This window comes from Corvus brachyrhynchos, unplaced genomic scaffold, assembly GCF_000691975.1.
Source record: "Corvus brachyrhynchos isolate BGI_N302 unplaced genomic scaffold, ASM69197v1 scaffold312, whole genome shotgun sequence".
NCBI classification, from domain to species: domain Eukaryota; kingdom Metazoa; phylum Chordata; class Aves; order Passeriformes; family Corvidae; genus Corvus; species Corvus brachyrhynchos.
Window position 1 is genome coordinate 1,556,600 of NW_008236640.1, and position 26,272 is coordinate 1,582,871.

The window sequence follows — 26,272 nt, forward strand, 5'->3', positions numbered from 1 at the left end:
TAGAATGTGCACAGGCCTAGGAGAGTTTGCAGAATACCGAGTAGATTGGGAACTCAATTTAGGAGAGCAGCCTAGCTGCGCAATTAGGTACTAGTTTGCAGATAAACTCAGTCAGTTATTCAGGTTGAGCAAGACACCTTTGTGCACGCACACAGACACATAAAAGGCAGTGTAACTAATTGCAGAGTTGACAACTACACAGAATTCCAGCAGATTCCAGCTCTATGCCCAAACTATACCCCTCATGGCTGCACCATTTTACACAGGTTGCATAAAACATTGGTCACTCCTCTCACCATTTTTCCCCTCTGTTGAGCTGATCTGGTTTCACGGAGGCTGAACACATTCCCACACACAGAAATTTCTCTCCACACCCCCGGCTTGGAGTCTTCTGTGAATCCATTACGAGGATGCATAACAAGAACTCCATTTGTTGTTAGTCCATCCATTTGCCCATCTGATGTCTTCCACTTTGCAGCTTTCTCCTAAAAGAAATTACATCAATGAGAACTTTTAATTTGGCTGAAGTGGAGCTATGAATTAGTTTAAAAAATAAGCCTGCACTGAACTTTCAGTGGGAAAAAAAAAAAGAAAAAGAATTCCCTTACCCCAAGGAAAATGTTTTTTGAGGAGTCAAATCCTGCAGCATATATTCTTGCTGTAAAGGGAGGGTTTCGTTCACATATGATTCTGCAGGCAAACCTTGATATAGTGCTCTGCACAGACTGTGTATCCGAATTACTCTGACTCCCAGGAACTGTGTCTGTTACTACGAAGTCTATAGGACTCTCTGTTGACCGACCAATCTGGAAAGGGATTAAAAAAAAACAACTGGTCAGAAGTTTGTCTTTGGGTCTAGGAATATTCAAATTCAAAGCACTTAAAAGCAATGATACAAAAATGATGACGTTACAATTTAAAGCATTCCTGTCTAGCAATCTATCAATTTAGGTTTCTAAAGCTTCATCTGAATTGATGAATTTTTCTGCTTCCAAATGATCAAAGTTATTCTGAAAGCTGGGTACAGCCAAATGAAGGAAGGAGAAATAAAATGATGCAATTAAATCAATTCTGAGATGATTTCCCATTGAAGGCCTTTTCATCAGAGAGGTTACACTCAGGTCAGGCAGACCAGCTGCAGGAGCACCAAAACAGCCAGGGAACAGCAGTCAGAGGGAAGAACAGTGACATGCAGTCACTTTGCATGCCCAGAACATTCTGAACAGTGCCAGACTAAGTCACGGTACAGATGTATGAAAATCAGATTATGTGAGCTCTCTTCAGCTCTGGTGGGCACTGAGGAGCAGCAAACCTTTTGTGAAAGACCAGGTACTAGGTGGTTGTGGCAGAGAGGGGCTACATTTACTCACAGAACACAAGAATGTAACAACATCTGACTACAGTCAGGTTTCTTGGTAGCTGTGCCTCCTTTTCTGGCTGCAGGGAACGGTGAGTTTTGCAGTCCCATACAACTCTACTGAGTTTGATAGAACTGCATGAGTATCACTGCTTTTCCAGTCAACTCATCTTGTCCTTTTCCTTACAAAGTAAGAAGAAAAGTAATAACCCTTTCCCAAACACCCACAAAGCTGGGTTTAAAGCCCCCTTTACACACTACTACTCACTCACTTCCAAAGCTCTCAGGCTCTTTGAAAATAGGTGGTTATATTAAGACTGATTAACTGCTGAGCAAGGGACCCAAAAGCTTGAGGTGCTTTTTGGTGAGGGCTGGAGAGCTTTCATGAGACTAAAACTGCTTTGTCAGAATGTATTTTTCTATTGCTTCTTAGGCAGGATAACCTGTGAGTACACAGGGACTGCCAGGGGCGATTTCAGAGCAGCACACATGCCAAAGCATGCCTGAAGAGAGAACACTCACACAGACAATAGCTTATGCTGCGGTGATTTCATTACAGTCCTTTTGCTCTGTTGTAAGTGTTTGCAGTTGCAAAGCAGCTTCCCCTCCACCACTTCCCAACACCTCCCACCTCCTTAGATCCTACAGTGGCGTCACAGCGAAATGCTGTGACAGCAAAACTCCTTGACAAAGCACACATTTAAAAAAACCCCAAAACAAAACCCTTCCTTTTGAGAAAAACAGGAAACAATTATAAGATATGAGGGCACACCACAGCTGCAAATGTGTTTGTGGTCCCTTGTCATACACACAGGAACTGCAGCAAAGTTGTTGTGATCTGCCAGCATCAGCACTGAGGCTCCTCTCTTCACATCTCCCAGTGCTTTAGACACTTCTGGGTTTGCTTAAAGAAGTTCAGAGTATTTTTCATATTAGTTGTGCCAAAAGCTTTCCTGTGTTTCACATTGTATTTCTTCTACCCTGTCTCCAACTGGCTGATCCCAAATCCCTTTGTAAATGCCAGAAGCAAAGTTCCAAGTGCTTAAAGAGAACGGTGTCCTTTATTCTTCATTTTGCAAGGAGGGACTAGGAGACAGATTACGTGACTTGCAGACCAGCAATCAAAGACAAAATCATAATCTTGAACATTAGTCACAAAAAATCCAAACTTTCACCTTTGCCTAAGTCTAAAAGAGATGAGATGTACAGACACACAGCCTTGTTCACAGGATGGCCTTGGGAATGAACAGAATTAAATTGCTCTGAAGAGTGAGCGCAGAAACTGACACACACAAACTTTTGGGTCTGAGGGGAACAGCCTGCTGAGAGGATGCCTTGTTTGAAACTACCAAAAGTGAGAAGACACACATTTACTTCACATACCTGGAACATATCTGTGTTGCTGTCATGTGTATATTCAACTACGACTGTCTGGGCCCGAGACAAAGTGTAAGATATGCTGTGTTGGTCCTTATTACTTATTGCCTATGGAAAAATGCCAAATATTATTGAACCAGTGCACAATAATTCTACAGTATACAGCAGCAAAGCAGACTATATATATATAACACACCAGGCTCTTGTGCTAATTAATGCATTAAGGCAGATGGTTGTTAATGACACACCTGTAGTTAAACTTCACAAAACCCAGTCCCAGCCATTAAAGAAAAAAAAAGATTAATTCAGCAACAGACCAAACTGGTCTCTTCACCACATGCTGCAACTAAATACACATAACCAGGGCATATTATTAGTCATGTTTTGTGTTAAAGCAACACCAGCCTGAATACAAAAGGACAAAACAACCAAATGCAAAGGCTAAAACTGAATGTAACACCTCCATGGTCACCTCAGCGTGAACTTGGCTAACAGTAAGGTGAGGACAAAAACTTAGGGACTTCATTCTAAAAACAGGATTTGAGTTAATACTAAAATCAGTAATGACTGATTTAAGATACACAGACAAAAAAGTGGTGGTAAATAGGGTAAAATGGAGAAACTCAGCACAGGTTGCAGAAGTTGTAGCAAAGGTTTCAGTTTGTTAGTCTAGATGTTCATTCTGCATTTACCTACTAGGAACTGACAAACACTTCTAAAAGTGCTGCTAAACAGCACTTACCAGACCATAAAGCACTTGCAAAAAGAAATGTTCTTTTCACAGATCCCCTATGATCATTATTCTACTACAAGAATTTTGGTTAGTAAAATGCTTTTGATTTCAGAATACTTCATAGCATTCCCTGAATTTAGGGTCAATATCCTTAAGCGTCAAGGCGTTCTGGCAGTCAAACACTTAACACTACTGTATTTGTTTAAAGGCCTGATCTTGTCACTGGCAATTTCTAAACAACCACTAAGCATCCTCAAATTCCATTGTTTTAGTAGAAATGCTCCATTAGTTATTGAACACAACTGCACACACACTTGGATAGCTACAATGCAGGTAAGGTAATACCTTAGCTATAATGTATTCATTTTGACATGAAATACAGTTCAACTTCAGGGCCTAAGCCCTTCCTTTACTGCTTCTTAATGGGAACTCTGATTACAAGCCCCATGAAACATGCCCTGCAAACCCACCCGTCCTGATCCCTGGGGAACTCCTACCCATTGGATGGAGCAGCAAGTGCACATAGAGCTTTGGCAAAGGATCATTTAAAAGTCAGCTGCATGTGAAGCAAAGTTAGTCCTAAAGCAGAATGAGTGCAAAACCACAAAGCCTAGAACAGATGTCTGTAGCGAGTTTGGAAAGAAAGCAAAATAGAAAGTGTTTTATGACTAGCCTGTGCCCAGAACATTCATGTTTCAAAACGAATTTTTTTTTTTCTGGCCATGGCAAGGACTAGGCAACAAATCATCTTCGCCAAATTGTTTCTTGCTAACACTGACAGGTACTAAAAAACTTTAGATAAACACAAACCATTCTTTTCACAGTCAGAACTTTATGCTGTTTAAGCTGTTCCCTGACAGCTCTCTATATGGCACTGGGAGATATGAGACAGACTTCAGCAGAGAAATGGAGCTTACCTTTGCTGCTTGAGGGGTACAGGCAATGTGCACAGTGCTGGGTTTCACCCCATTTGCCTTGGGCCTTTTAAATAAAGCAAACCTACTTTTCCTTCTTCCTCTATCTCCATTTGGGAGAGACCCATTGTACCTATCAAAAAGCACAGAAAAAGAACAAAGTCCATCATTCCTGTATTGCTTAGCTCCTCATGAGATACAGACCCACAAGAACTTTCATTCTAAGCACTAGGTACTCTTAATTAGTATAGTGTTATCAATTACAGATTTTCAATTATTCATATTTAAATCCAAGAACTGATTAACACAATGCCCAGAATTACACAATATTACAGCACAGAAAACCCTCAGACTCTCTTACACACAAACACTTACCCCAATACAATCAATTCACCATACTTGACTGGTGCTTTTGATGGATGATTTTCTTGATCAGGAGAAAACATGAGCTTAGCTAATGACTTATTCTCAAATTTCAGGTCTCTGATCAAGAGTTGTGGCACACTTTTTTCATTATTTCCTGTAAAAATAAAATCAAAATTAAGTGTAAGAGAAAATACTCTACTCCAATTACACAAACTTGCACACCAATCTGATACAGTAGGTACAATATTTTGTGTTTTCCATGTTTTGGTTTTGCCTGAAATAATTTTAAAAAACAGATATATAAAACCACATGAATTAAGGCTGCATTGCCTTGAAGAACTGCCAGATCACAAAAAAAAAAAAAAAAAGCATTTAGAAAATTCCACTATGGCCTTAAAACATACACATTTGTTTTCCTCCATGCTACTTTTTAGAATAAATGATACATAGCTTCATTTATTTCGTTCAGCTGTTGAGAAGTAGAGCCAGATAGGTACTAAATTTAAAGAAAAAAAACCCCACAAAGCAAGACCAGCCCATTAGCTAGAGAGGCAGAAGTTTTCATGGGAAGTGTCTAATTCAGAGCTTTCCAAGAAGTTTCTGGATTTGTAGATGGAAGGAAGTCGTATGACAATTTGATATCAAGCTTACCATAAAAGTTTAGGGTGTGCAATGTGATCTCTCATGTTTAGCCAGAGACAGAAGTGATATAAACATCTGTTTGAAGGAGATTTCCTGAGGGAATTCCACATAACTCCTAATGAAAACAGTCTTGAAATGCATTTTTCACTCAGACTTCTGCTTTGAGGAACAGTTCTTACTGTATTTTTTACAGCTTCTCATTAGTAGCATTTCCAGACACTTTTGACCTGTGCAGCTCATCTCTGACCTTCCTCTAGAGAAAGCCTACCCAGCAGAGCACTTGCTTGATAAAGAATAAAGCTGATGAGAGCCTGTTTGAGGCTTTCTTTAACAGAAATAAGAACATTCCCTTGGTCCTTCCAGGTGAGTTTCCACACCAGCTCGAAGAGCTACTAATCTTTTTCAGTACTGATGGTTAACATTCTGCCTTCTGTGCAAATGCACTTTTTGACCCACACAGCACTTTTTGAATCCTGTCATCAACTTTGATCACAACTACAATGCTGTATCTCCACTTTCTTCTACCTTAACTAGACCATAGTTATTAGCAGAATAGATGTCATCATGCAGATTTTATCTATCCCCATGTTATGTCGTAAGAACAGAGGAAGAGATGTGGCAGTGCTTGACAGCCTGCTCACATTTGTTCAGAAGCTGATGCAAAGATCCCTTTACTGACCTTATCTCTACGCCCTCTCCCAGTCTTTGCTCCTTCACAGAGAAGCTTGGCCTTCAACATGTTTTCTCAAATCTACAAATTCATATTCAGCATGCATATGTTGATTGCCATCTGCAATCAGCTCACAGTGCTCTCTAAAAACTCAAGTTTGCTCCTTCATGCTATTCCACATATTTGGGAAGGCTTCTCACAAACACAGGCAAAGACATCACACTGCACTCAAAACGTTTGCTATGATGCCTGCAAAACACAGCCAGGAGACTGAATAGAAACTTTTTTGTTTCCCCTTTCATTTCTCATTATTTTCCAAATCTCTTTTGTTTTTCAAGTCTGGGTACTGTAGATTTCACAGTGCTTGAAACAAGTTAACTGCAGCCTGTCTTTGTGGCCAGCACACACTTAACATTATCACAACAGTACTGAGAGATGTGTGAGTGCATCACAATAAACTCGATTTGCACAATGCTGCTGTGAAGTGTCTGTGTCCCATCTCCAGGACAGTGACACCAACCTATTTCTGCTGCCTGGGAAGCAGTGAGCACTTTCACTCAGCAGCTGTCCTGGTTCAAGCCTTAGGGTACCCATCCTCAGCTGCTGCTCAAAGTGCATTTTACTGATCCAACAGTCTTCCTCTGTCACACAGGAACAGCAGCAGTTGCACAGGAGAGAGTCAAGGATTACAGTTTTCGCCAAAGCATTTCTAGATTGCTGACCCAAGTGTAGTGGTAACTCCCCTGAGATTTCGAGGTTACTCACTGTTGTAGGCTTTGTCTTTAAAATTCTAAACTAAAGACATTAAAGCAAACTTATCACATGAAAAGGTGACCTTAAATCCGTATGATGCCAGTAGTCACAACACACTGAAGATTGCCCTATTTGATAAAGAGGGCCCCACAACATTAACTGTGTTCACAATTTGCATGTCTTCCAGGGTCCTCCTTGCCTCCTGGCATCACACCCGGCTTTGGAGCACCACACTTTCTGAAACGATGTGCCTGTGAACACACCTCGGGGCTGCTTTACTGACGTTAATACTGAACTATATAGATCCTAGTGTTTAATAGCGCTCAGTTCTTTACACACATTTCCCTTCTGAAGTACTTCTACTTAAGAAGTATGAATCTTCGTAATTTATCTGTATATAAAAATAAGGATATATTTTCTATGAAGTATTTTTACAATCAACTCCAGCATTTCTTGTTTTATTTTAAAATCTTCTTGCATTATAGTTGCTTGTATAGCTGTTTTCTAAAAGAGCTCATGTTCTCATCTCCTCCCCACATGATTAACCTATTTTCTGCTTGAATATTGATCTCTTCAACAGCCTCTCCCCTGCATTTCGGGCTTCTTCACATACAACTACTTTCATCTTGGCCAACAGTTGTCCTCTGCCTTGACATTTACCAACTCACAAGAAATACTGCCATGAAACCTACAGCAGTGCCTATTAGGAAACAGCACAGGACTAGGAAATACCATGACACGGCAACCAAAGATTTAAATAGCATAACCCCACATTAAAGTGTTAGATAAAGAGATAATCCTTTCACTTAGAGAAAGTGGGAAGGCAAACATTAAAAATAACTTTAGCCATTAGTACAAGAACAGGTTTGGTGCAGCTTCTCCTCTTCCTCTGTTCATCCAAGTGAACAATTTTAATGGAAAACTAAAAAAATACATGTCTCAGACTGAGTCAACTTCAAAGTCTCATGAAAGTAACATGTTAGGGGAGACTCTAAAGCAGTACCTGCACAAGTGGCCAGAGACCTGTGCAGAAACAATAAAAGGGGTCAGCAGTTCCCAGGGACAGACCTCAGCAATACAAGTAGTTATATAGGGAATCTCGGTATAAGGAAAGATGTCCCACATCTATCGCTCAGCTCCTCTTTAAAACACTTTCTTTTGCTTTACATTTAAAGAAATCCACTCAAGTTTATTTTGCACATGATGGAAATCCACTTCTTATTGGACTTAAGGAAGGTTTGAGCATTAGAAATCTAGAGCCATCATTAATAACACAGCTTACTCATCCACTTTCAGAAGTCTGGCTGGAATGTTTGAACTTCATTTTTTTAAAAATACATCTCAGAACCTTTATGAGCTTCACATGCCACTTTCACAACTACTACACCCTCAGATTACTTCAACTCAAAACACATACAAAATTCAGCACTCCCAAAAAAATAATCAGTCCAACAGACACACTACTTCTCTTCCACTGTGATCAGCCTGGTGCACTGTATCCAAAAGAAAAATATTTTTCTTCCCAAAAATAATAAAGATCAATGATATGCTTCCAATGAGGTCCTGAAGATCAGTGCAAGGGAAATTTTGTGTCTGCAAATAAAACTCAATTGCTGTCCAACTAGAGATGAGTCTAATCTGCCATGGGATAACATCTCCAGTCCTGAAACAGAGCAGGCTTATGGATCATTTAAAGCTGAATGAAGAACTCACTGGAAGGAATGCTGTTGAGTAGAAGAAAGGGATCCACTAAAATATATAATGGGCCTTCTCTTGTAGTATAACCTGACTAGTTTTTATTCCTACAGTACTATAGGAGACTTCTTCAAAAAGTTACGAAAGGCTAATTAAAAAGACAACTTGGCTCTGAAGTGCCAGCATATAGCCAAGGAATGGACTTTTTGTTCAAAATACATGCAAGTTACATTTTTTCTGCTTTTTGCAGCAGCATTTCCAAACATCAGTGGAACAGGCTTCATTGGAGCAAGCTCTGAACAACAGACTCTTCTAAACTCCTCCAAGAACCTTTGACACTGATAAGGAATAAGATGCCAATTAGAAGATCCCATCTCATCCAACATTTTTCCAAAAATCATAGTACTGGCAGCAGCAAACATTTCACGTCAAGATCTCTGCTTCTGCCAAAGAGAAGAGACCAAAGCCCGAAAACCCTTACCTTTGCACAGTCCTGTATTATGGATTTGAAAAGATTTTGTGAGTAATGCAACTTGCATGGCTAAAGGTGAGCACAACTGTTTGCAATTAGCCCCAAACCACAATAGGTACTAGTTAAAACCCTCCAGTATCAAAACCAGGAAGAACTCATGAACAGGTAATACCTTTTTATTCTTAACACTGGTTTCTCTGGGGACAGCAGAAAGTTCAATGAGGATAACTTGCTCAATACTATCACGTGCAACTGTTTTGAAGGACTAGAAAGTGATAAGAACTAAATTGAGAAAAGCATTTAAAATTTGCTTGAGGAATGTAAGTCTGGTTTCATACAAGCCTTCCTCTTCTCCAGTACTCACTAAAGTCACAGAAGGCAGAGTGCTATAGCAGAGAAAGCAAGCCACAGATTTCCGACTCCATTCCAGTAGAAAGAAAAGTCGTATCAATGTAATCGCTCCTGTCTCATGCAAACACTGGTCCCTGCATCCAGACTATCCCCTGGGAAGACCTCACAAACCATGCTTCAGAGTACATGAGGTTAAGAGCACACTTTCATTGAACACGTCATTTTCCATGGGGGACAGAGACAGATCGAATTTTGGTTGGTTTTGAGCTACCAGCTCTCGCTTAGCAGTCATCCTCAACCGTTCAGCTGCCTTTCCTGATCATGAGACTCACTCACAACTAGTCTTAAGTTGCTTCAGCAAGTCTTCAGATTTTGTTTGCAGTAAGGCACAGCGCCTTGTGAATAAGTTTGCTATTTCTTAGACCAAGCACAGCTTCTGGAATTGTGGCAAGAATAGCAGTATCTTAATGGTTAAAATGGGGCAGGGGGAGGGGAGAACATAAATTCAATGAGCCCAAGCAGAGATTCATTAAACACTCGGCTGAAAGCTAAAAATACTAGAATAAAAGTCTCTTTGTAATAAATTACCGTCATTTTCTAAACACAGAGACAGCATTATAGGCTGCTAGCAACTGTAGCTAGTGCCAGACTAGCCCTTTTCTGAAATACTGCATAGAAAACCACTTTCACAGTATAGAAAGAAGTCCTCTGTCAATGAATACATTAAAATAAAAATATGCTGATTCAGATGCAAAAAATGGGAATTTTCCCCTCCATTTTTATAATATTATCTTTATTTTCTGCATCTACATATTTTAACTTTTTGAGCGTGGGTTTTTTTTTTTTTTTTGCTTTTAGAAATAAAGCACAAGACATCTTATCTATCAATGTTTTTATTTTTATACTATTTGCTGTTCTCCACTGACTACCCTTGCAATTCTCACATCCAGCTCTTCCCTCAGCAATTCTGTGCTAAACCAGAGGGAATAGGGACAAAATGGAACCTAGTCCTTCTGACAGGTATGCAGTGACAGAACAAGAGGCAACTAACAAACTACAATGCAGAAAATCCTGATTAGCTATTGGGGGGGGGGTGGGGTGGGGAACCCCCAATCCACAGAGGTTATGAGATCTCCATCCTTGGAGACCAAGCTGCATGTGGCCCTGAACAGCCCAATCTAAGGCAGTCCACTTCCATTTTGAGTCTAGGGACTGAACCAGACAACCTCCCAACCTAAATTATTCAAGGAATACCATTAATTTTAGGAAGTCCACATAATTTTATCAAGCAACTGGAATATGCACTTTAGGTGCACTTTTTGACCAGTTAGACATAAATTATAAGTAACTCCATTATCAACAAAACAAGATTTTGTCCTTATCCCTCAAGATTTACATGTTACTGCCTACAGCTTTATTTGGATTTAAAACCCCATACTGCAAACAAACAATTCCCATTGAATAGTGTGACAATACCTGACAAGATACAAGTAGGACCCAAGTTTGCCAACATCCATTTACACATTTAAGCTCTTTATCACTCCAGTTTCCACTAGGCAAGTCTCCTGCAACTGCAAGATCAGAAACCAAAATCCTCTGAATACATGTACAGTATTTCAGCACTGCGTATTCTCTTCTGTAGTTACATCTCACCACTTCAAAGTAAAAATCTTGATTTCCAGATTTAAACAACCAGAATACCAAAGTTAAAAGTCACTGTGAGATACAAGCTGTACAGAATACTAGTCCCCCAAGATGAAGATATTTGCAAGCATGGAGGGAGGGGGAGGCAATAAGTAATCAGAGAGAAGGGGGGGGGGAAAACAAAGCCTCAAAAAAACCAACCCAAAAAACCACAGTAATTCCCAGCAGACTGACTGCTGGTTTGAGTATGTGTTCCCACCAAGCCCAGGTTGCACAAACAATATCAATAATGTTACTGATCTCCACTGGTGCGAGCAACAAGGAATCGGCTCCTTGCATCACTGTTTCTGAAAGCTGAGACAAAGGTTGAGAAATCACTTTCTTCTACGTGATGGGTGAAGTAATTTTCACCACTGGAAAATTATTCTCCTTTAACTGTTTTTCCCTATTAATCTTTTCGTAAGCTGCTATTAAAATCGTTTTTACTGAAGTGATCACTGGGCAAAAAGAGCATGTGTTTATCAACCATCGTTTTAACACTTCTCCCAGTTTCCAGTTAAAAAACAAGCTAATGTTTCCTTCCCACACACACCTGCAATTTTAACATCAGCAGGTTTTAGACTCCACTTTTGAGATTAGCCACATTCTGCCTACAGCTTGTATCCTTCACTACAGATGCACAGGGAAGGTATAGTGATGCATCTGTTAGTGCAATTTAAATGCCTATCACTTTAGATCAATAGCCATACAATACCTTTCTAAGGAAGGATAATTCACTTCCTTATTTCTAGAAAAGGGAGTTTTTCAGCATCAAAAATCTCCAAGAATAAGCCTTGGGAGTGTGGAGTATCAGTCCAGCCTTTTACTTTAGTATGGCTTATTATTTCCTTAGTCTATACTGCATACCTTTTCTTTTGTAACTCAGAATAAGCTTAGTCATCCACTATACATACACAAGCGTCTTATGATATGAAAGCAAGACAAAAATAAGATACCAAAAACAAGACAATGAGGCCAAGCTCTGAAATGAGCAAGCAGCCGATCCAGCACAAGACACCAAGCATAAAACCAATGCAACAGCTATCTACTATCTACTACTCTGTCTTGAGAACATCTGTAAAATCTCAGTAGAGGAGTTTTTCATTGTCACAAACAGAATGAAAGCATCTTTTTACCATGGACATCTGCCATTAGTGGTCTGGTCATCGTGGAAGCAAGTCATGCAAGAGTCAGAGCACATACACACACAAAAACCCATTGTCTGTAGACACTTTGAAAGGGGCATTAACTTGATAGACAAGAGTAAATCTACTGTTCTGCTCTAACGCCACGGGTAACTTTGTTCAGTCTAAGAAACAGCAGTTTTGGTTGAACTGGCATCTAGCATTCTGCTTCAAATTCTGTTCCAGCCTCAGAAACAAGTCTGAGAAGTTTGCAGCAATTTCAGGAAAGACAGGAACAGCACCTTGAGGACAAGCAACCTTGCTCAATGAACAAGGGAAGTGTTTTAGAATAGGACTTCTATTATAGGCACCTATATGAAAATCGGTACTTTATGATAGTACTCAAAAATAGCATTCCTCTTCAGAAGACCAAAAAAACCCATCTAAGCACAGGGGCCTCATTTCAATCAGACCTCTGCTAACTTCAGTTCTCTTACTCTGAACTGCCATTGATGACATGAGAATGGGGTTGGGTATATTAAACCTGGCAGATTTATACAATCAATAATGCTCCACTCCAACAGACTGACAAAAATCGGTTCGGAAAATATTCCCTTGGAAAAAGAAATAGTCCAGAATTTTTTTCAGTTATGAAAAGTAACAGCTGATCCTCCCCTGAGGAAACCACGATAACCTCCTACGGGTTATAAATGATGTAATTCAGACTGCGTGTGGGAAGCCAAAAACATTTGTCTTTTAGCACAAGGTGTCTATTTTAAAGCTGTCACTGCAATATTATCTGTATCCTTAATTAGCTCAGAAAGTTCTTCACCAGTTAACCTGCTCCATTTACACGCAGTCTGAACCCCCTTGCCACCCATCTCCTGCAGCTTTTGGATATAGTGGTGATGACGTGCGGAGCCTGGCACGGGGCTCAGCCCCTCTGGCACGAGGGCCAAACACCACAGCTTGTCCTTGCTCCACCAGCTGAACTACCTGTCAAAGTTACTCATGCAAGCTACTTCAGAAGATTAATTTGCAGCTTTCTCCATGAAGTTTTGGCTGCACTTGCACTTTGCCTGTTAGTACAAACTCTGTGGGCTATGCTGAAAAAAGTATAGTTTTGATTTTACCTTCATTTCACTCAGATTATCAAATGCAGTTTACTTATAACCTGTAACTCATATGAAAAAGCCATAAAACAATACTACTGGTATGTATATATGCTGGGAGAACGTCAGGTGTTCATTAGCCATAGCATACCTATTTGTATCTTCAGAGAGTGCCTCGCACAAGGACAAGCAGAAAAGAAAAAAACTTCGTACAACACTAGTACAGAAGTACAGTTCTGCTACACAGAACTCTACAGTTAGAAACTTTTAACATCATCCTCTCTACTGCTTCAGAAAAATTATGCAGTATTACCTTAAAAAAAAAAGCAGTCCCAATTTTCACCTAGAGTCAGTCACGAGAGCAAAACTTCCTAAGAGTTTAGACCAAAACAGAGGCATCTTATTTTTACATAAAGCAATGGAGCTTTTCAAGTCCAGGAAAGTCTACTGTCTGATGCACCTGTACTGAAATGTATGGCTGAGGAGCCTGGGCTTGCAAAAAACCACAATGACTTCTTGTTCTACATGCCTGAACATTAGTGTTTTGCTTTTTATGAGCCTCTGACTTCCTGATGAGGCAGTTCATGTACCAAAGTATCTGCTAAATAGCTGTTTGTATTACACTAAAGCCTTTTCACATGGCATACTATATCATCTAGCAAAAATAGGAGTTACAGTTACATTTAAAGCCTTTATTTTTGGTTTAGACAACACAAATATTTAACAGCTCCATGAGAAATTCCTCTTGGTATGATTTTATCAGGTAATGACAGTTTTAAGGCACCTTGCTCTGCACTCAAAAAATGAGAAGTGACTGACACTTCTTATGATCAACCAGCACTTATTATGCTGTGCACTTTGAATGTCTCTACCTCTTTGAGGTGGAAGGGCAGCCTGCAGACACACTGCCCGCTCTCAGACTTCCTTTCCACCGAATCACTGAAAATCACTGCAGCTGAGGAGGCTTTTAGAAGAGAGACTGAAACAATGCCACACTAAAAGGGAAAAGCGATGGCATGCAGAGCACTTACCAGGATATTTGCGTCCTCTCAGTATTCCTACACAGTAGAGAAGAAAAAATCCAACCCTTCGATCTTGTTAAAAATCAGCCGAAATCCACCAACTCCTTTAAACCCCCAGCAACTGCCAGACTGAGTGGCTGCTCTGTGTGCTTTTACTTCAGCCGTGGGAAGCGCCTTCTGCCTCAAGAGGGGCCGGCTCTGCCTTGCGTAAGCTGGGTAAACACCGCGGCACCACGCAGCATTGGCTGGAGGCAGAGCCGGCATCCTGCTCCTGCTCCATCAATTCATCCATCCCGGGCCCCAAAAAGGAAAAAAGGAAGCAGAGGGTGTGTTGAGAACAATACTGCAGCCCAATTGCCTGGCAGCTCTGTGGATGAGGTTCTCAGAGAAACACTGATTTATTTCCTTCTCTTACATAACTGTACCCATGCATGCTATACCTTTTCTTTTTTTTTTTAACCATAACTTATTAGCCCAGCTAGCTTTCCTCACCTCCCACACAAAGAGTAATTTCTTAATACAGTGAGAATTATACCAGCAGAAAGTCTTCAGGCATTGCTATCTCCATTTTCACTAACACTGTAGGACTGGACACATGGCACACCTGCAGATGCCACCTGTGTGTACTGGACTGTCATGGCCAATGATTCTACAACAGCTCATTCCTGAAGGATGCACGTTTAGAAAGGCAAATCTGCATGTGCCAGACCAGGTTATGAGCTCATTTCTCATTCCACCAACATTGAAATCACTGCATCAAGCCAGTGGGTGGGATAATTTAAATGTCTGAGCCATAAAGTGGTGATGAAGTTACCACAGCTTCTAAGCTACCTCGTGGAACTGATCATGCAAATGCTGTGAGGCTGCTGCAAGCATGATATGACACAGCAGCTTAACCTTTACATCAAGTTTTACATGACAGCTGTAGTGGGTGAAGAAGGGGTACATGATTACCCTGGCTCAAGCAATGTAGATACAGCCTGACATCTCACATCTCCAAGCTGTTCAAGTGACTGTTGCTCCTGTTTCTGCTGCTCCCTCCTTGGCTTGCCACCTCAATCTTTTAAACACAATTTTATAGACTGATCTGTCAATGTTTTAAAAAGTTGGGTTATCAGCTCTGTTGAATTTTTAGCTGGATCTCTTCCCCAGTTCACCTCACAGTATAGCCACTGGGTAACACTCAAATCTGTAACTGTCAAAACAGCTTTTCTGTTCATAATGCCATAACAGCAGAAGTTACAGCTCCACAGAACTCAGCTTCATTGCTGAAAACAAGGTGAATGCATCTGTATTTTCTCTCTTCTCAACCTGTACTCCACAGCCAACTTTCCCCTAAGTAATACTGTACAGCTGTCCTGTTACAGGATCTTGTCACCTACCCAGAAAATTCAGCTGCAGAACACCTTGTCATAGGATATTCTGGATAATAAAATTATACATAGGCTCAAAGACACTTTTTTTTCCTCCTACTGTAGATTACTAAGCACAAAGATACCACTTTACTCCACAGAAGTGTTTGAGCCACAGCTCCTGAACACTGGAAAGTGCCTGGAGGAAAACTGATGTACAGGTGCTCCCTTGTTTCCACTCTTCTGGTTGAAATGGTATGGTTATTATCACAGCTATCAGATTACTAAACTGGCAAGGGTCTAAGGGAAAAACCAAAACCACACACAAATCTCCAACTATTTCAACCCAAATAATTTTGCTTATCTGTTTGTGGGTTTATTCTGTAATCCCACTATACCAATGCAAATGAGGGGATAGATAGGGACCTTCTGCATCAATCTCAACAGTAACCCCAGAGACTTGTCAAGTCCAATCTTGAGATTTAAGCTGAATCCTCCCCCCTGCCAAAAATCAACAGCCTCATGTTACTGACACACAAACCCAGCTATTCCACTGGTAATCTGTAGATCCTTAAAATGGCAATTTTTACTGGGGTGGAGGAGTCACACCACCCCACCTCCCCCATCACTTTCAAGTATTTTTTATTTTGTCCCAGCCTATACAAAGTTGGCAGCTTGGATGCTGTTTTAATCAGGGCTAAGGGTTTGCTTTCGTGATTGTTTTAAAAGGAAAAAAAAAAGAAAAGCACATCAGGACTGCATCAGTATCATTTAACACACAGATATGGCACCAAGAGTACAAAAGGTGCTCTGTATTCAGGTATTTAACTGCAGTGATTAGTTACATTGGTATGACCACTTCTAGGTTGCATTACTTCTCTCACACAAGTTGTAAAACTTGAGTTGTACTGTTTCAAAAGCATTCATCCTGAAAAGCAGAACTCAAAGACTGATTTGCTCCTAGAACTCCTTTATTCTCATTTTACAGATGCAGCTGTTCAGCATTCAGGTTAATAAGCTTGTAGATCACTTTATGCTGCAGCCACCTAAGAAGCAGCTACAGGTGGATTTGCTCTCTACCACCCCACCCAGCCTCCTGCAGATAGCAATCCTTACCTGCCTTCATATTAGTGACCCTCTGGAGCTATCAGGCAACACCACACAATGTCCTTTTTATAGCTAATCATGCCCCATCTTAATTCAGGTTTTTCTAGGGTTCATTTTGCCCCTAGGCACACTTCTATGTGGCTGCCTCTGAATCTCACCCAACAGAGTTTGAATGACTGTTTCCCTGCCTGTGTTTACTCACAGCCATGCTCTACTCAACTGTTCTTGTGTCAACATTGCCCCCCACTTTTATGATGAGGAAGGTTTAATGATTTTCATGGAATCACAAGAACTATGCCAGTCCTTGAGGACTGGAAGCAAATGCTTCCAGCATGCTGTCGCTAGGCAAGCTATCTGATTTCCCCTGGAGTACGGATACCATGCCAGACTAAAACAATACAATCTGTAGCCCAAGATATCACTGCTAATTTCATAAAGTGATGCTGAACTGCAGGGGAGGTTCTTTCCTTGAAGTTGTTAAAGAAATAAAGGGCTGTATCGTCATGTTCTTCTATCTGACTCACAGGCAGATGCTGTACAGTTTGACACAATTACGTGATTTCACATGACATTCAACATGAGCATTGAAGAGGAATGCATTTCTAGCTGTTCCAGCTAAAAAGACAGCCTTACAGACAAAGGCAATTGGCAGCACTATGGCCTCTAGTGTCCTGACTGGCAAGAAGCCTGAATGGCAAACTCCTTATGCTGGAGTTAACCTGATTAGCATATTACAACTGAATTTCAAGACTGACATTTTAAACACCTGTTGATAATTTTATTCAACAGAACAGGCAAGAAGTGGAATAAAAACCCCACACAGGATAAGAGCTTGAAATTACTGCACACAGGGTATATAAAAACAGAGTGAAGGAAAGGAAACACAGAAAAGGAAGCAAAAAATGTGGAAGACCAGGACATGTAATGATCCCATGGGGGAGGTATATTTGTACACTCAATACTGAATGCTGAACATACACTACACACAACCTGGACTTTGTTTCCCAAGAAGTCAGAGGCTGAACTCTGATCAAAGCCAATGATATCCAAAAGAGAAAAATATTTCATGTGTTATAAGGCACTAACACTGTTAGGGGGTTCCCAGAAGCCTACCCTCAGGTGCATGAGGGAAGAAGAAAGAAGGGAAGATTACTGATTTACCAGCCCCATTAATCTTTTATTGTGTTACGTCACATGTAATCTCTGTGCAAAGAGTTCCCATGTCACACCGTTAATAAAAAGTCATACTACAGTGTTTTAAAGAGATTATGGGGGGGGGGGATCAGCCTGAAGCCAAGAACATGCTATTTGGAGTATACAATAGAAATGCTAATCAAATAATCTGCAGGAAGAGGAGAAGGGAAGGAAATGACCTAATCCCCCACACTACTGTGTGGTGGCTTATGGCAAGGAGTAAGAAAGTTCTTACAAGGGTTGAGAAAACAAAGGTCCGTTGTTATAGCTACAGCTTTGAGATAAGAACCCTTTTCTGCATCTCAAGTTTCTGTGACATGAAGGGTAGGTGGTACTTTATGAAGTCTTCTACACTGACCACTTCTGGAAGGGGTAGGAGAGGTTAATTAGATTTGTAGGACAGCTGGGTAAAAGACCTAAATAGAATCTCAAGTTCTTGAGGCACAACAAACGTTCCTTCAAACAGATTTGCCAACTCTAAAATGTCTTTCATCCAGCCATGGTAATTCTTAAGCAACTGTGGAGCAATTTGTCACTGAAGGAGCCTAGTTACAGAGTGGCAATAAGTCATCACACTGCACAGAAGCATTTCCCATCACAGGAGTCATACTCTGCCATCAGACAAACCTAATGAGCACTTCCTATGAAGTCCTGTTCCACCCTTACATCTTTGTGTGCCCGTTCCTCAGCTACACCATGGAAGTCCCTCACAAGAGAAACGGGGCCCAATGAGCAGTTCAACACAGCAACTGTTGCCCAAGTAAGACATCTGGGAATTAAGCTGCTCTTAAAACAATGTTGTGGTTTAACCAACCCCATCCAGCCACCAAGCACCATGCAGCTGCTTGCTCACACCTCCCCTGCCCAGTGAGAAAGGCAGGAGAATCAGGGAAAAGAAGGTAAAACCCTCAGGTTGAAATAAGAACAATTAAGTAATTGAAAGAAACTAAAATAAAACATAAGGAAAAGGGAGATAACATAAAAGGAGAGAGAAAGGAAATCCAAGAAAGTGATGCTCACACAATTGCTCACCACCCCACTGCTGATGCCCAAACCATCCCTGAGCAGCACCCAGCCCTTCCCCGCCAATTCCCCCTAGTTCATAATACTAGGCATGATGTCCTCTGGTACGGAAATCCCTTTGGCCAGACTGGGTCACCTGTCTTGGCCATGCTCCCTCCCAGATTCTTGGGCAGCTCCTGGATGGCAGAGCATGGGACCCTGTAAAGTCCTTGATTCAGAGTAAGCACTGCTCAGCAACAACCAAAACATCAGTGCATTCACACTATTCTCATCCTAAACACAAAACACAGCTACTATGAAAATTAACTCTATCCCAAGCTGAAACCAGAGGAAGATGGTTCTTCACCTGGCTTCAAGTACCACCTGAAGCACCAGATGTGCTGAATTCATAAAAATTCAAGACTGAAAGAACGATAGGCAAAGCATTCCTCATTCTGAAGAAAGCACATTTGTTTCCAAAATGGTCAAACTGATGCAAGTCACCTGCCAAGTCAGAGCCATACAGATGTAGTCACACCAGGCTTCTTTCCAAGACAGTAAACTTCTAATTTTCCAGATACCTGGAAAAAGCTATTGTAAAAGATTTTTTTTTTAAGTTCTCTAGGATCATTTCTGGTTCAATTAATCTTGGCTATGCACAAGCACTTCCTTAAAGAATTTTTTAGCTGTTGTTCAGCAATCTTGCAGCATCAGAACCCAGATTCACTGAGCTTCAGGTATTATGGTTTCCCCTAAATAAAGAAAGGGAGGCCCAATTTGAATTCATTTCCAAGACACGATTTTTGTACTTGCAAAGCCTTTAAGGTTATAGCAGAACTAGCTGAACCTAGTGTTTCGCACTACCCGAAATTTTTCATTCCCACAAAGCCAGATCATTTGGCCATGGACTTGTACAGAGAATGCTAAGACAGTTGCTAGAAGTAGTAACACTGTCAGTTCTGAAAAATACCTTTGTCTCAGTGATGAAAAACATTTCATGTTAGATTATTCATTCAGATTAGCAAAAAAAGGAAAAGTATTCAGCTATGGAAATTCAGCTATAACTGGCTGTGTCCCCACACTCACATTCTAGGGAAAAAATATCTTAAGAGGGACAAAGTTTGAAAACTATTCAGTACAGTTTCTAATCAACTCACACACAAATGGATCTCTTACAAGAAGGCAAATATATTTACCTTTAAAGAGCACGTGAAGCAAAAAGCCAAGTTTATCCAACAGCCTTCTGCTTTATTCTCAGTTCCTAACCACACTTACTAAACTCTTGACACTCACTATTTTGACTGTAGTCCCTCCACAATTCTGGTAAAAAAAGTGCTGGATAACATCAAAACAGCTCCCCTCACCTCTGCATGTCAGTGTCCCAAGTCCATAGTTCATACCTGAATATTTTGCAAATCACTGCTATTAAACATAACCATCTTACTACATTCTTCCGCCTCACTTCAAACTTTTAGACAGTCTTCACACAAGGTAGAAAACTTGGTCCTTTCTAAACGTATCACCTCCAGCATTTGCACATAAAAGCATATGACCTACATTCCTCTGGAGAGCTGTCAGAGAGCTGCCTCCTCTCTGCAAGCCAAGGGTCAGGTTTTCACAGCGGCCTGCTAGGTGATGTTACAGCTCCGCACAGACACACGGGGTTCAGCACCTCCGTTCCCTGTACTTCTGACAGTCAAGGACATCTTTTTAGGAATACTTTAAATGCTGTTTTATGAGCTCAGGTACAGAACAAATGTTACTTTAGGCAGTAACTCAAGAGAACAAGAATTGATTACTTATCACATGCAATAGGCTTCTAATAGTGGTATACAGAAGTATGTCCAGATACATTAAAAGCTGCCCCTTAAAAACTAAGGTGAACCAACTTTTATGCTAATACAAGTTGTATTTATCCATAAACACAAAACTAACTTTTTGCACACTTTAGTTCCCATGTGCGCCACCTCCGACAGCCAGCAATTCAAACAGGACAGTTCCAAAACCTTCTCATGTTAGACCACCTGCCTGTTCACAGTTTGTTATTGCTCAGAGGAAAAGAATCCCATGCCAGTCAATCAGATCTTTTTCTTTCCTTTCTAATCCCATGGGAAATGCATGATTTGGCATATCTAGACAGGTACAATACGTTACTTCCTACACTTCTAATCCAATTTGGGTAAGAGGTTTACTGCTTATAAAAATAAACAGGCAGTTGCACTTTACCTCTGCGCAGGCACTAACACCTAACAACAAAAAGGTCATTCCCAAATAGTAACAATTCAGTGCTAGAGATGCCATCCCTAAATTCTGCTCCTTGGCTGAGACAGAAGCACAGTTACTTCTTTAGAGGTACAAGGGAGAACTGGTAGGTACTCTTGGCGCTTATCACATGCAATGTTTGGTATTATTGTGCCAAATATATTCCCACCAAAAAAAGCCCAGGACAGAATATCTCAGCCATGGAGATGGAGCTGTACTATTTCTATAGGGACCCACGGGACTTTGGTCTGACCATATGGTCGAGTTTTAATTAAGACCAAAGGAAATCATTATGTTTGACATTTGACTTACAGTTGCAGGTTTTCAAGGTTATCACTAGTTTCAAATTTTCAATTTTCTATGTCCACAGAAAAATATTACCTTCAAATAAGGGAAAGTATCTAGCTCAATATGGCAGCTTTAGATTAGCACAGCCTTCAGTTACAACCGCAAGAAGAAATATTCCCTAGAGCACGGGTCATCGAAGATAAGCAAAGGCATTTTGAGACTGAGTGGCCTGTTTGTTTTCAAAAAAGCCATGCATTTGAAATCTGTATTGCTTCTTGTCTACTCAGCATATGTCAGACAAAATTCAGCAGATGAAGACAAAAGTAACTTTAGATTGGTGGAGTACAGGGATAGTGACAGGCACTGTGGCAGAACATTTTTCCAGCAACTGCCAAAGTGATGCACCCATTGTGAGGCAGTGTTAAAATGTTCAGTTGTAGTTTCATGGACTGCCCCAGCATTTTCAATGATGCTACATCACATTACAAACTCTAATGCAATTACATTAGCAAGGCAGCACTTTGACTCTTTGTAATTCTACCAGCAAAGAAAGTGTTCCCGAAGACAAAAAAGTTCTTTCTTGAGCAACAAGAATTCCACAGCAGAATTCTGTGTGAATATAAACCTTCAAAATTTGGCCTAGAAACTAAGACTCTTAAAATTGAGGTTTGAGAACACGAGTTCAGAGTATTTCTCATCAACTAATACTAGTTTACTTACTTGACATAAAATGTTCAAGCAAAACAGCTCAACAATTTCTTCTGAAAAAAAACCCAAAACAAACAAAAAGCCATGCCCAAAGCTCCATCTTGGCCAGGACTCTGGCTCTCTGTACTTACCAGCTCATATTTCAAAGCTACCTGGAGAAGCTTCCAAAGCAAAAAAAAGAGTTGAACAGTTAAAGATGGAGCTAGATTTGAACTAACACAAGCATGAAATAAAATCTACATTTCTTTCTCATTTGGGCATTTTTCTGACACACAGGAGTATCTTCACACTTGCAAACTCACTTCTAGCACTGACCTCTACTTTGCACTTTGTACCTGTATGCGTTGAGAGGCAGGCTTTGTGCAAAGAATTACTTGTTTTCTCTCAAAAAAGAATTTTTCCATTCAGGAAATGGGAAACACTGTTGGGCAAATACATTGAAAAGAGCATACAGCCACAAAAAAAGGGCAGTTGTGACAGCACCACAACAAAGTGATTTTTGAACAGTACCAGACGATTCAGAACACAGTAGTACTTTAGAGAGTTTGGAAATAAATTTCACATGATTTACAGCATCACTTATTTATTAACCACATTGACTGGTTAATGTGGTACAGATTTCTTCCTTTCTGAACCTTGGGAAAGAGATTAAGAGAAGCCTCCACTTTAACCCATGATGTGCCCTCCAGATAGCCAAACATAGCCTGTGTGGGTATCTTCAAGTGCATCTGTGCCTACCACAGAAACCTTAGGGGCCCTGCTTTTCTACTACAGCAAAGTTAACAGTAACAATCTGGTCAGGAGGAGCCATTTCAGTTGCCCCTTTTCATTCACCCATTCAGTGCAGACCGATTCATTCCAAGAAATCTGGCTCTTCAGGAGTGATCTTTGCAAGTTTTTAGGGCTAGATTGGCCCTCTCTGGACTGACATTGTTTATGAACATTGCTTCATATTGCTAAGTTACTCAGGCTGAGCTCAGCGGTGCCTCACTCACACCTATTCATAAAGGTTTGTAGAAGCCCTGCTCACATATGTCGCTGTTGTACCGAGAACGGCGAGAAGAACGACACGATTCAAGTCAGGAGAATAACTCTATTTAATTAATTATAAACTGGTTTATATAACGTGGTCCACAAGAGTGGTAGGAGGTCATTGGTCCTTTGACCAACCACCCCTTAGAAGGATTGGCTGAGGTTCTCTAACACCCATTCAAAATATTTTTTCCAATATACCACAACAAGGCTGGAAAACAAACCCCAGGTGCAGAGATAGAAAATTAGTTTACAAAACCGTCTTCACTGTTTCTCAGCCAGCTGTATGAGACAGGAAAACTTCGCAGAATGCTTCAGCAGCTGGAAAATTCCTCTGCTCCTAGCTTTTTAGCATCCACGCACATTCAGTTTGCTGCTTGTCATCAGTTACTCTTATGTTTAAGGATGTCTCCAGTCAGGCCATCCCTTTGCAGAGCAGAAGGCTCCAAGGGTACAAACTGTCATGGGCAACCTTGACACACGTTAAGAAGTCACTGCCCAGATTCAGCAGAGATGTCTGACTCATTCAAGCTTCTGGACCAATGCAAACTCAAAGTAAAACAAAACAACCAAAAAACCCTCAAACATTTACGGAATACCATTTATGTAATTAACTATTCAACAGACATTACTAAAAGAACTAAAGAACTTCAATATGGCAAAGTCATTGGAGCCAATATGACACTAGACACCCAGTATGACTTTATGAAGTGTCAGGCGAGTTTTGATGAAAGCTACAAGTCTGTCAAGGCTGATCATCGGCACTGCCTTTAGCATTCACTGTGTGTTGCCTCAATGCAACTTAGTGGCAGAACAAATTGTCAAGCATGCTCAGTGTCACTCCAGCAACATCAACCCCAGCTGCAGAATAGATATTCTCTAAACATAAAGGAAACACTTTCTCTGGCTTAGCAGCCACTGTTGTACCTAAACTTTTTAAAACACTGAAGTCATTCTGTACTTTTAGCATTTCACTGATGGAAGTGTGTGGATTACATGTCCCCAGAAGAAACTTTGAACCGTACCAATAAATACAGCACTGTCAGAAGCTTGGCCTCCTCCTTTTATAATAGGTATTCCTTGCGTGCAAACATGACTGCTAGGACAAAAAGATGCAAGGTCACCTACTCTGAAATGTTATCAACGCTATACAGTGTTACAAAACCAACATGAGGAGTATATCAGTCCCAATAATTTTATTAGTTTCTGAGGTGAAATTTATCTTTTAGTAACCACTTCCAAGCTGAGGCTTTTTTCCTTGTTAGAAGGGAGGCACTTCATTTAAATTGCAGAAAAATTTTTAAAAACCCAACAACAAGAAAAACAGGTAAGCACAAAACCCCCTATTTTCTATAAAAGTTTTCACTTTAAAACCAATGTGTGGCCTAAGCTCTTTATTTTGAAAGTATAGTTTAATACCATGGGGGGGAAGAACCGGTAACTTTAGATATAATGAAAGTTAAATAGCTGTATATCTAAAATCTAACAGTTACAGTAGCTCTCTCATATCAGAAATTAGATACACTTTTTTCAATTACTTAAAAGACTGAGGTAAATATTATAGCCAAAATGCAGACGTGTAGCTGTTGACACAAAGCTTCAGTCCTGAAACTTGCTCAACGAGAACCATGAGTTAGAGCTCGGTGCCTGTGGGGCAAAACACCACTTTTGGGAACAACTGCACAATCCCAGTTTTGTGACAGAGAGCTGTATTTTACTGCTTCTGGTATTGAAACTTACAACTAAGCATCTCCATATTTACTGCACTACAAAAGTCCAGCTGCAGGACTAACTACATGTTTTACTTGTTGTAGGTCCTTCTTTTTAAAAACAGGTCTGAGCCTAACATGAGGGGGTGAGAGTTTAGGAATTACTGGATTTCTTTTCATAGCTAGTCCTGTCTTTTCCAGTCATCCTCCCCCATTCAGCAATATGAGAAGGTTAATAATCATAATAAATGTGATTTCCATCCCAACATCCTCACACGTTACTTACTAATTATTTTATTAATACATTTAAATAAATGTCTTCATTTATGAAGACATAGCATGGTGCTTATTCCTTAACTTTTAATAGAGAAGTCTACCTAAAACAAAAATTGTGTAAGAAAAAGAAAGGCTGCAATTCTCACCCCCAAAACAATACCACTGTGACTGTATATACTGAAGCAGCAAGGCTTATCTTTACTGGCAAAAAAAAGGTCCAGAATACAAAAGTTAAGCAAAGATAACAGAAGGCCTAACATAAAGGGGCATGGAAATATTACAATCAAAACTCCCAGTGAAGTGGCAGCCAACTGAAATCAAAGATCATAAGAAAAGCTTTCTTCTTAATCAAAAGCAACATGAAATCTCTTTTTCACCACAAATGCACAGAGTAATCTAAACCAGCTCCAGTGTACAGAAGACTGAATCCTTTGACAGAACTTCAGCCTTTCAGGTAACTGCCTGCAAACTGAACATGCTCCAAAGATGGTTTTTAGTGTGGCACAAATGAAGAATATCTAATTAAATTTTAAAAAGTAAAAATACTTGCAGTCTGTAAGTTTAGCCCAGATTGGAATTCTGCAACAAGATCCTCTTCCTTAAGGGTCTTTTTAAAGCATGCCAAAACCATTAGTTAAACGGATAATCTAAATAAAGCCATTGTTAAAAAAATAAAACTACATCATGCCATGGCTGGAACAGCTAAGGTACTGGTCAGGGAGGAAGGATTATTTCCTGGCACAGTAACGAAGCAGCAGACTTCGTTCTCTCTTTCTATTACTATATTAAACCTTCCCAATGTATCACAAAAATAAAACTGAGATTTGGAGCTCATCTGATTAGCAGATGATCAGTTGTACTGAGAAGCAGGACTTTGTTTCTAAGCATACTGTGCCAAAAAAAAATTGAAGCCCATGTTCTGTTTTTCTTCATCTACGAGGTCACTTCACCAAACCTGATTCTTGAGCCCAACTATGCAGGTGTAAGTAAGGATTCAGCTGCACTGAAGGCAACTGAATTCAGCAGCATAAGCAAGATCACTATCAGCCTACCAGCGCAAGACTGTACTAG

The 26,272-nt window shown here is 40.4% G+C and overlaps 1 protein-coding gene across 3 annotated transcripts in view; it reads right to left on the reverse strand.

The window, feature by feature from the left end:
- The window catches only part of PELI1 (pellino E3 ubiquitin protein ligase 1), a 43,749-nt gene that overhangs the window by 3,526 nt on the left and 13,951 nt on the right, over positions 1-26,272 (reverse strand). For 2 of the 3 annotated variants that reach the window (XM_017726751.1, XM_008644386.2), the window contains 5 exons: positions 4,757-4,901; positions 4,385-4,514; positions 2,741-2,842; positions 609-806; positions 297-485 (listed from right to left, as the gene is read on the reverse strand). In XM_017726751.1, coding sequence (XP_017582240.1) covers positions 297-485; positions 609-806; positions 2,741-2,842; positions 4,385-4,514; positions 4,757-4,901 — 764 coding nt within the window. Of the gene's footprint in view, positions 1-296; positions 486-608; positions 807-2,740; positions 2,843-4,384; positions 4,515-4,756; positions 4,902-14,280; positions 14,444-26,272 lie in introns of those variants that run through there. The other variant, XM_017726752.1, reaches the window with a different exon arrangement.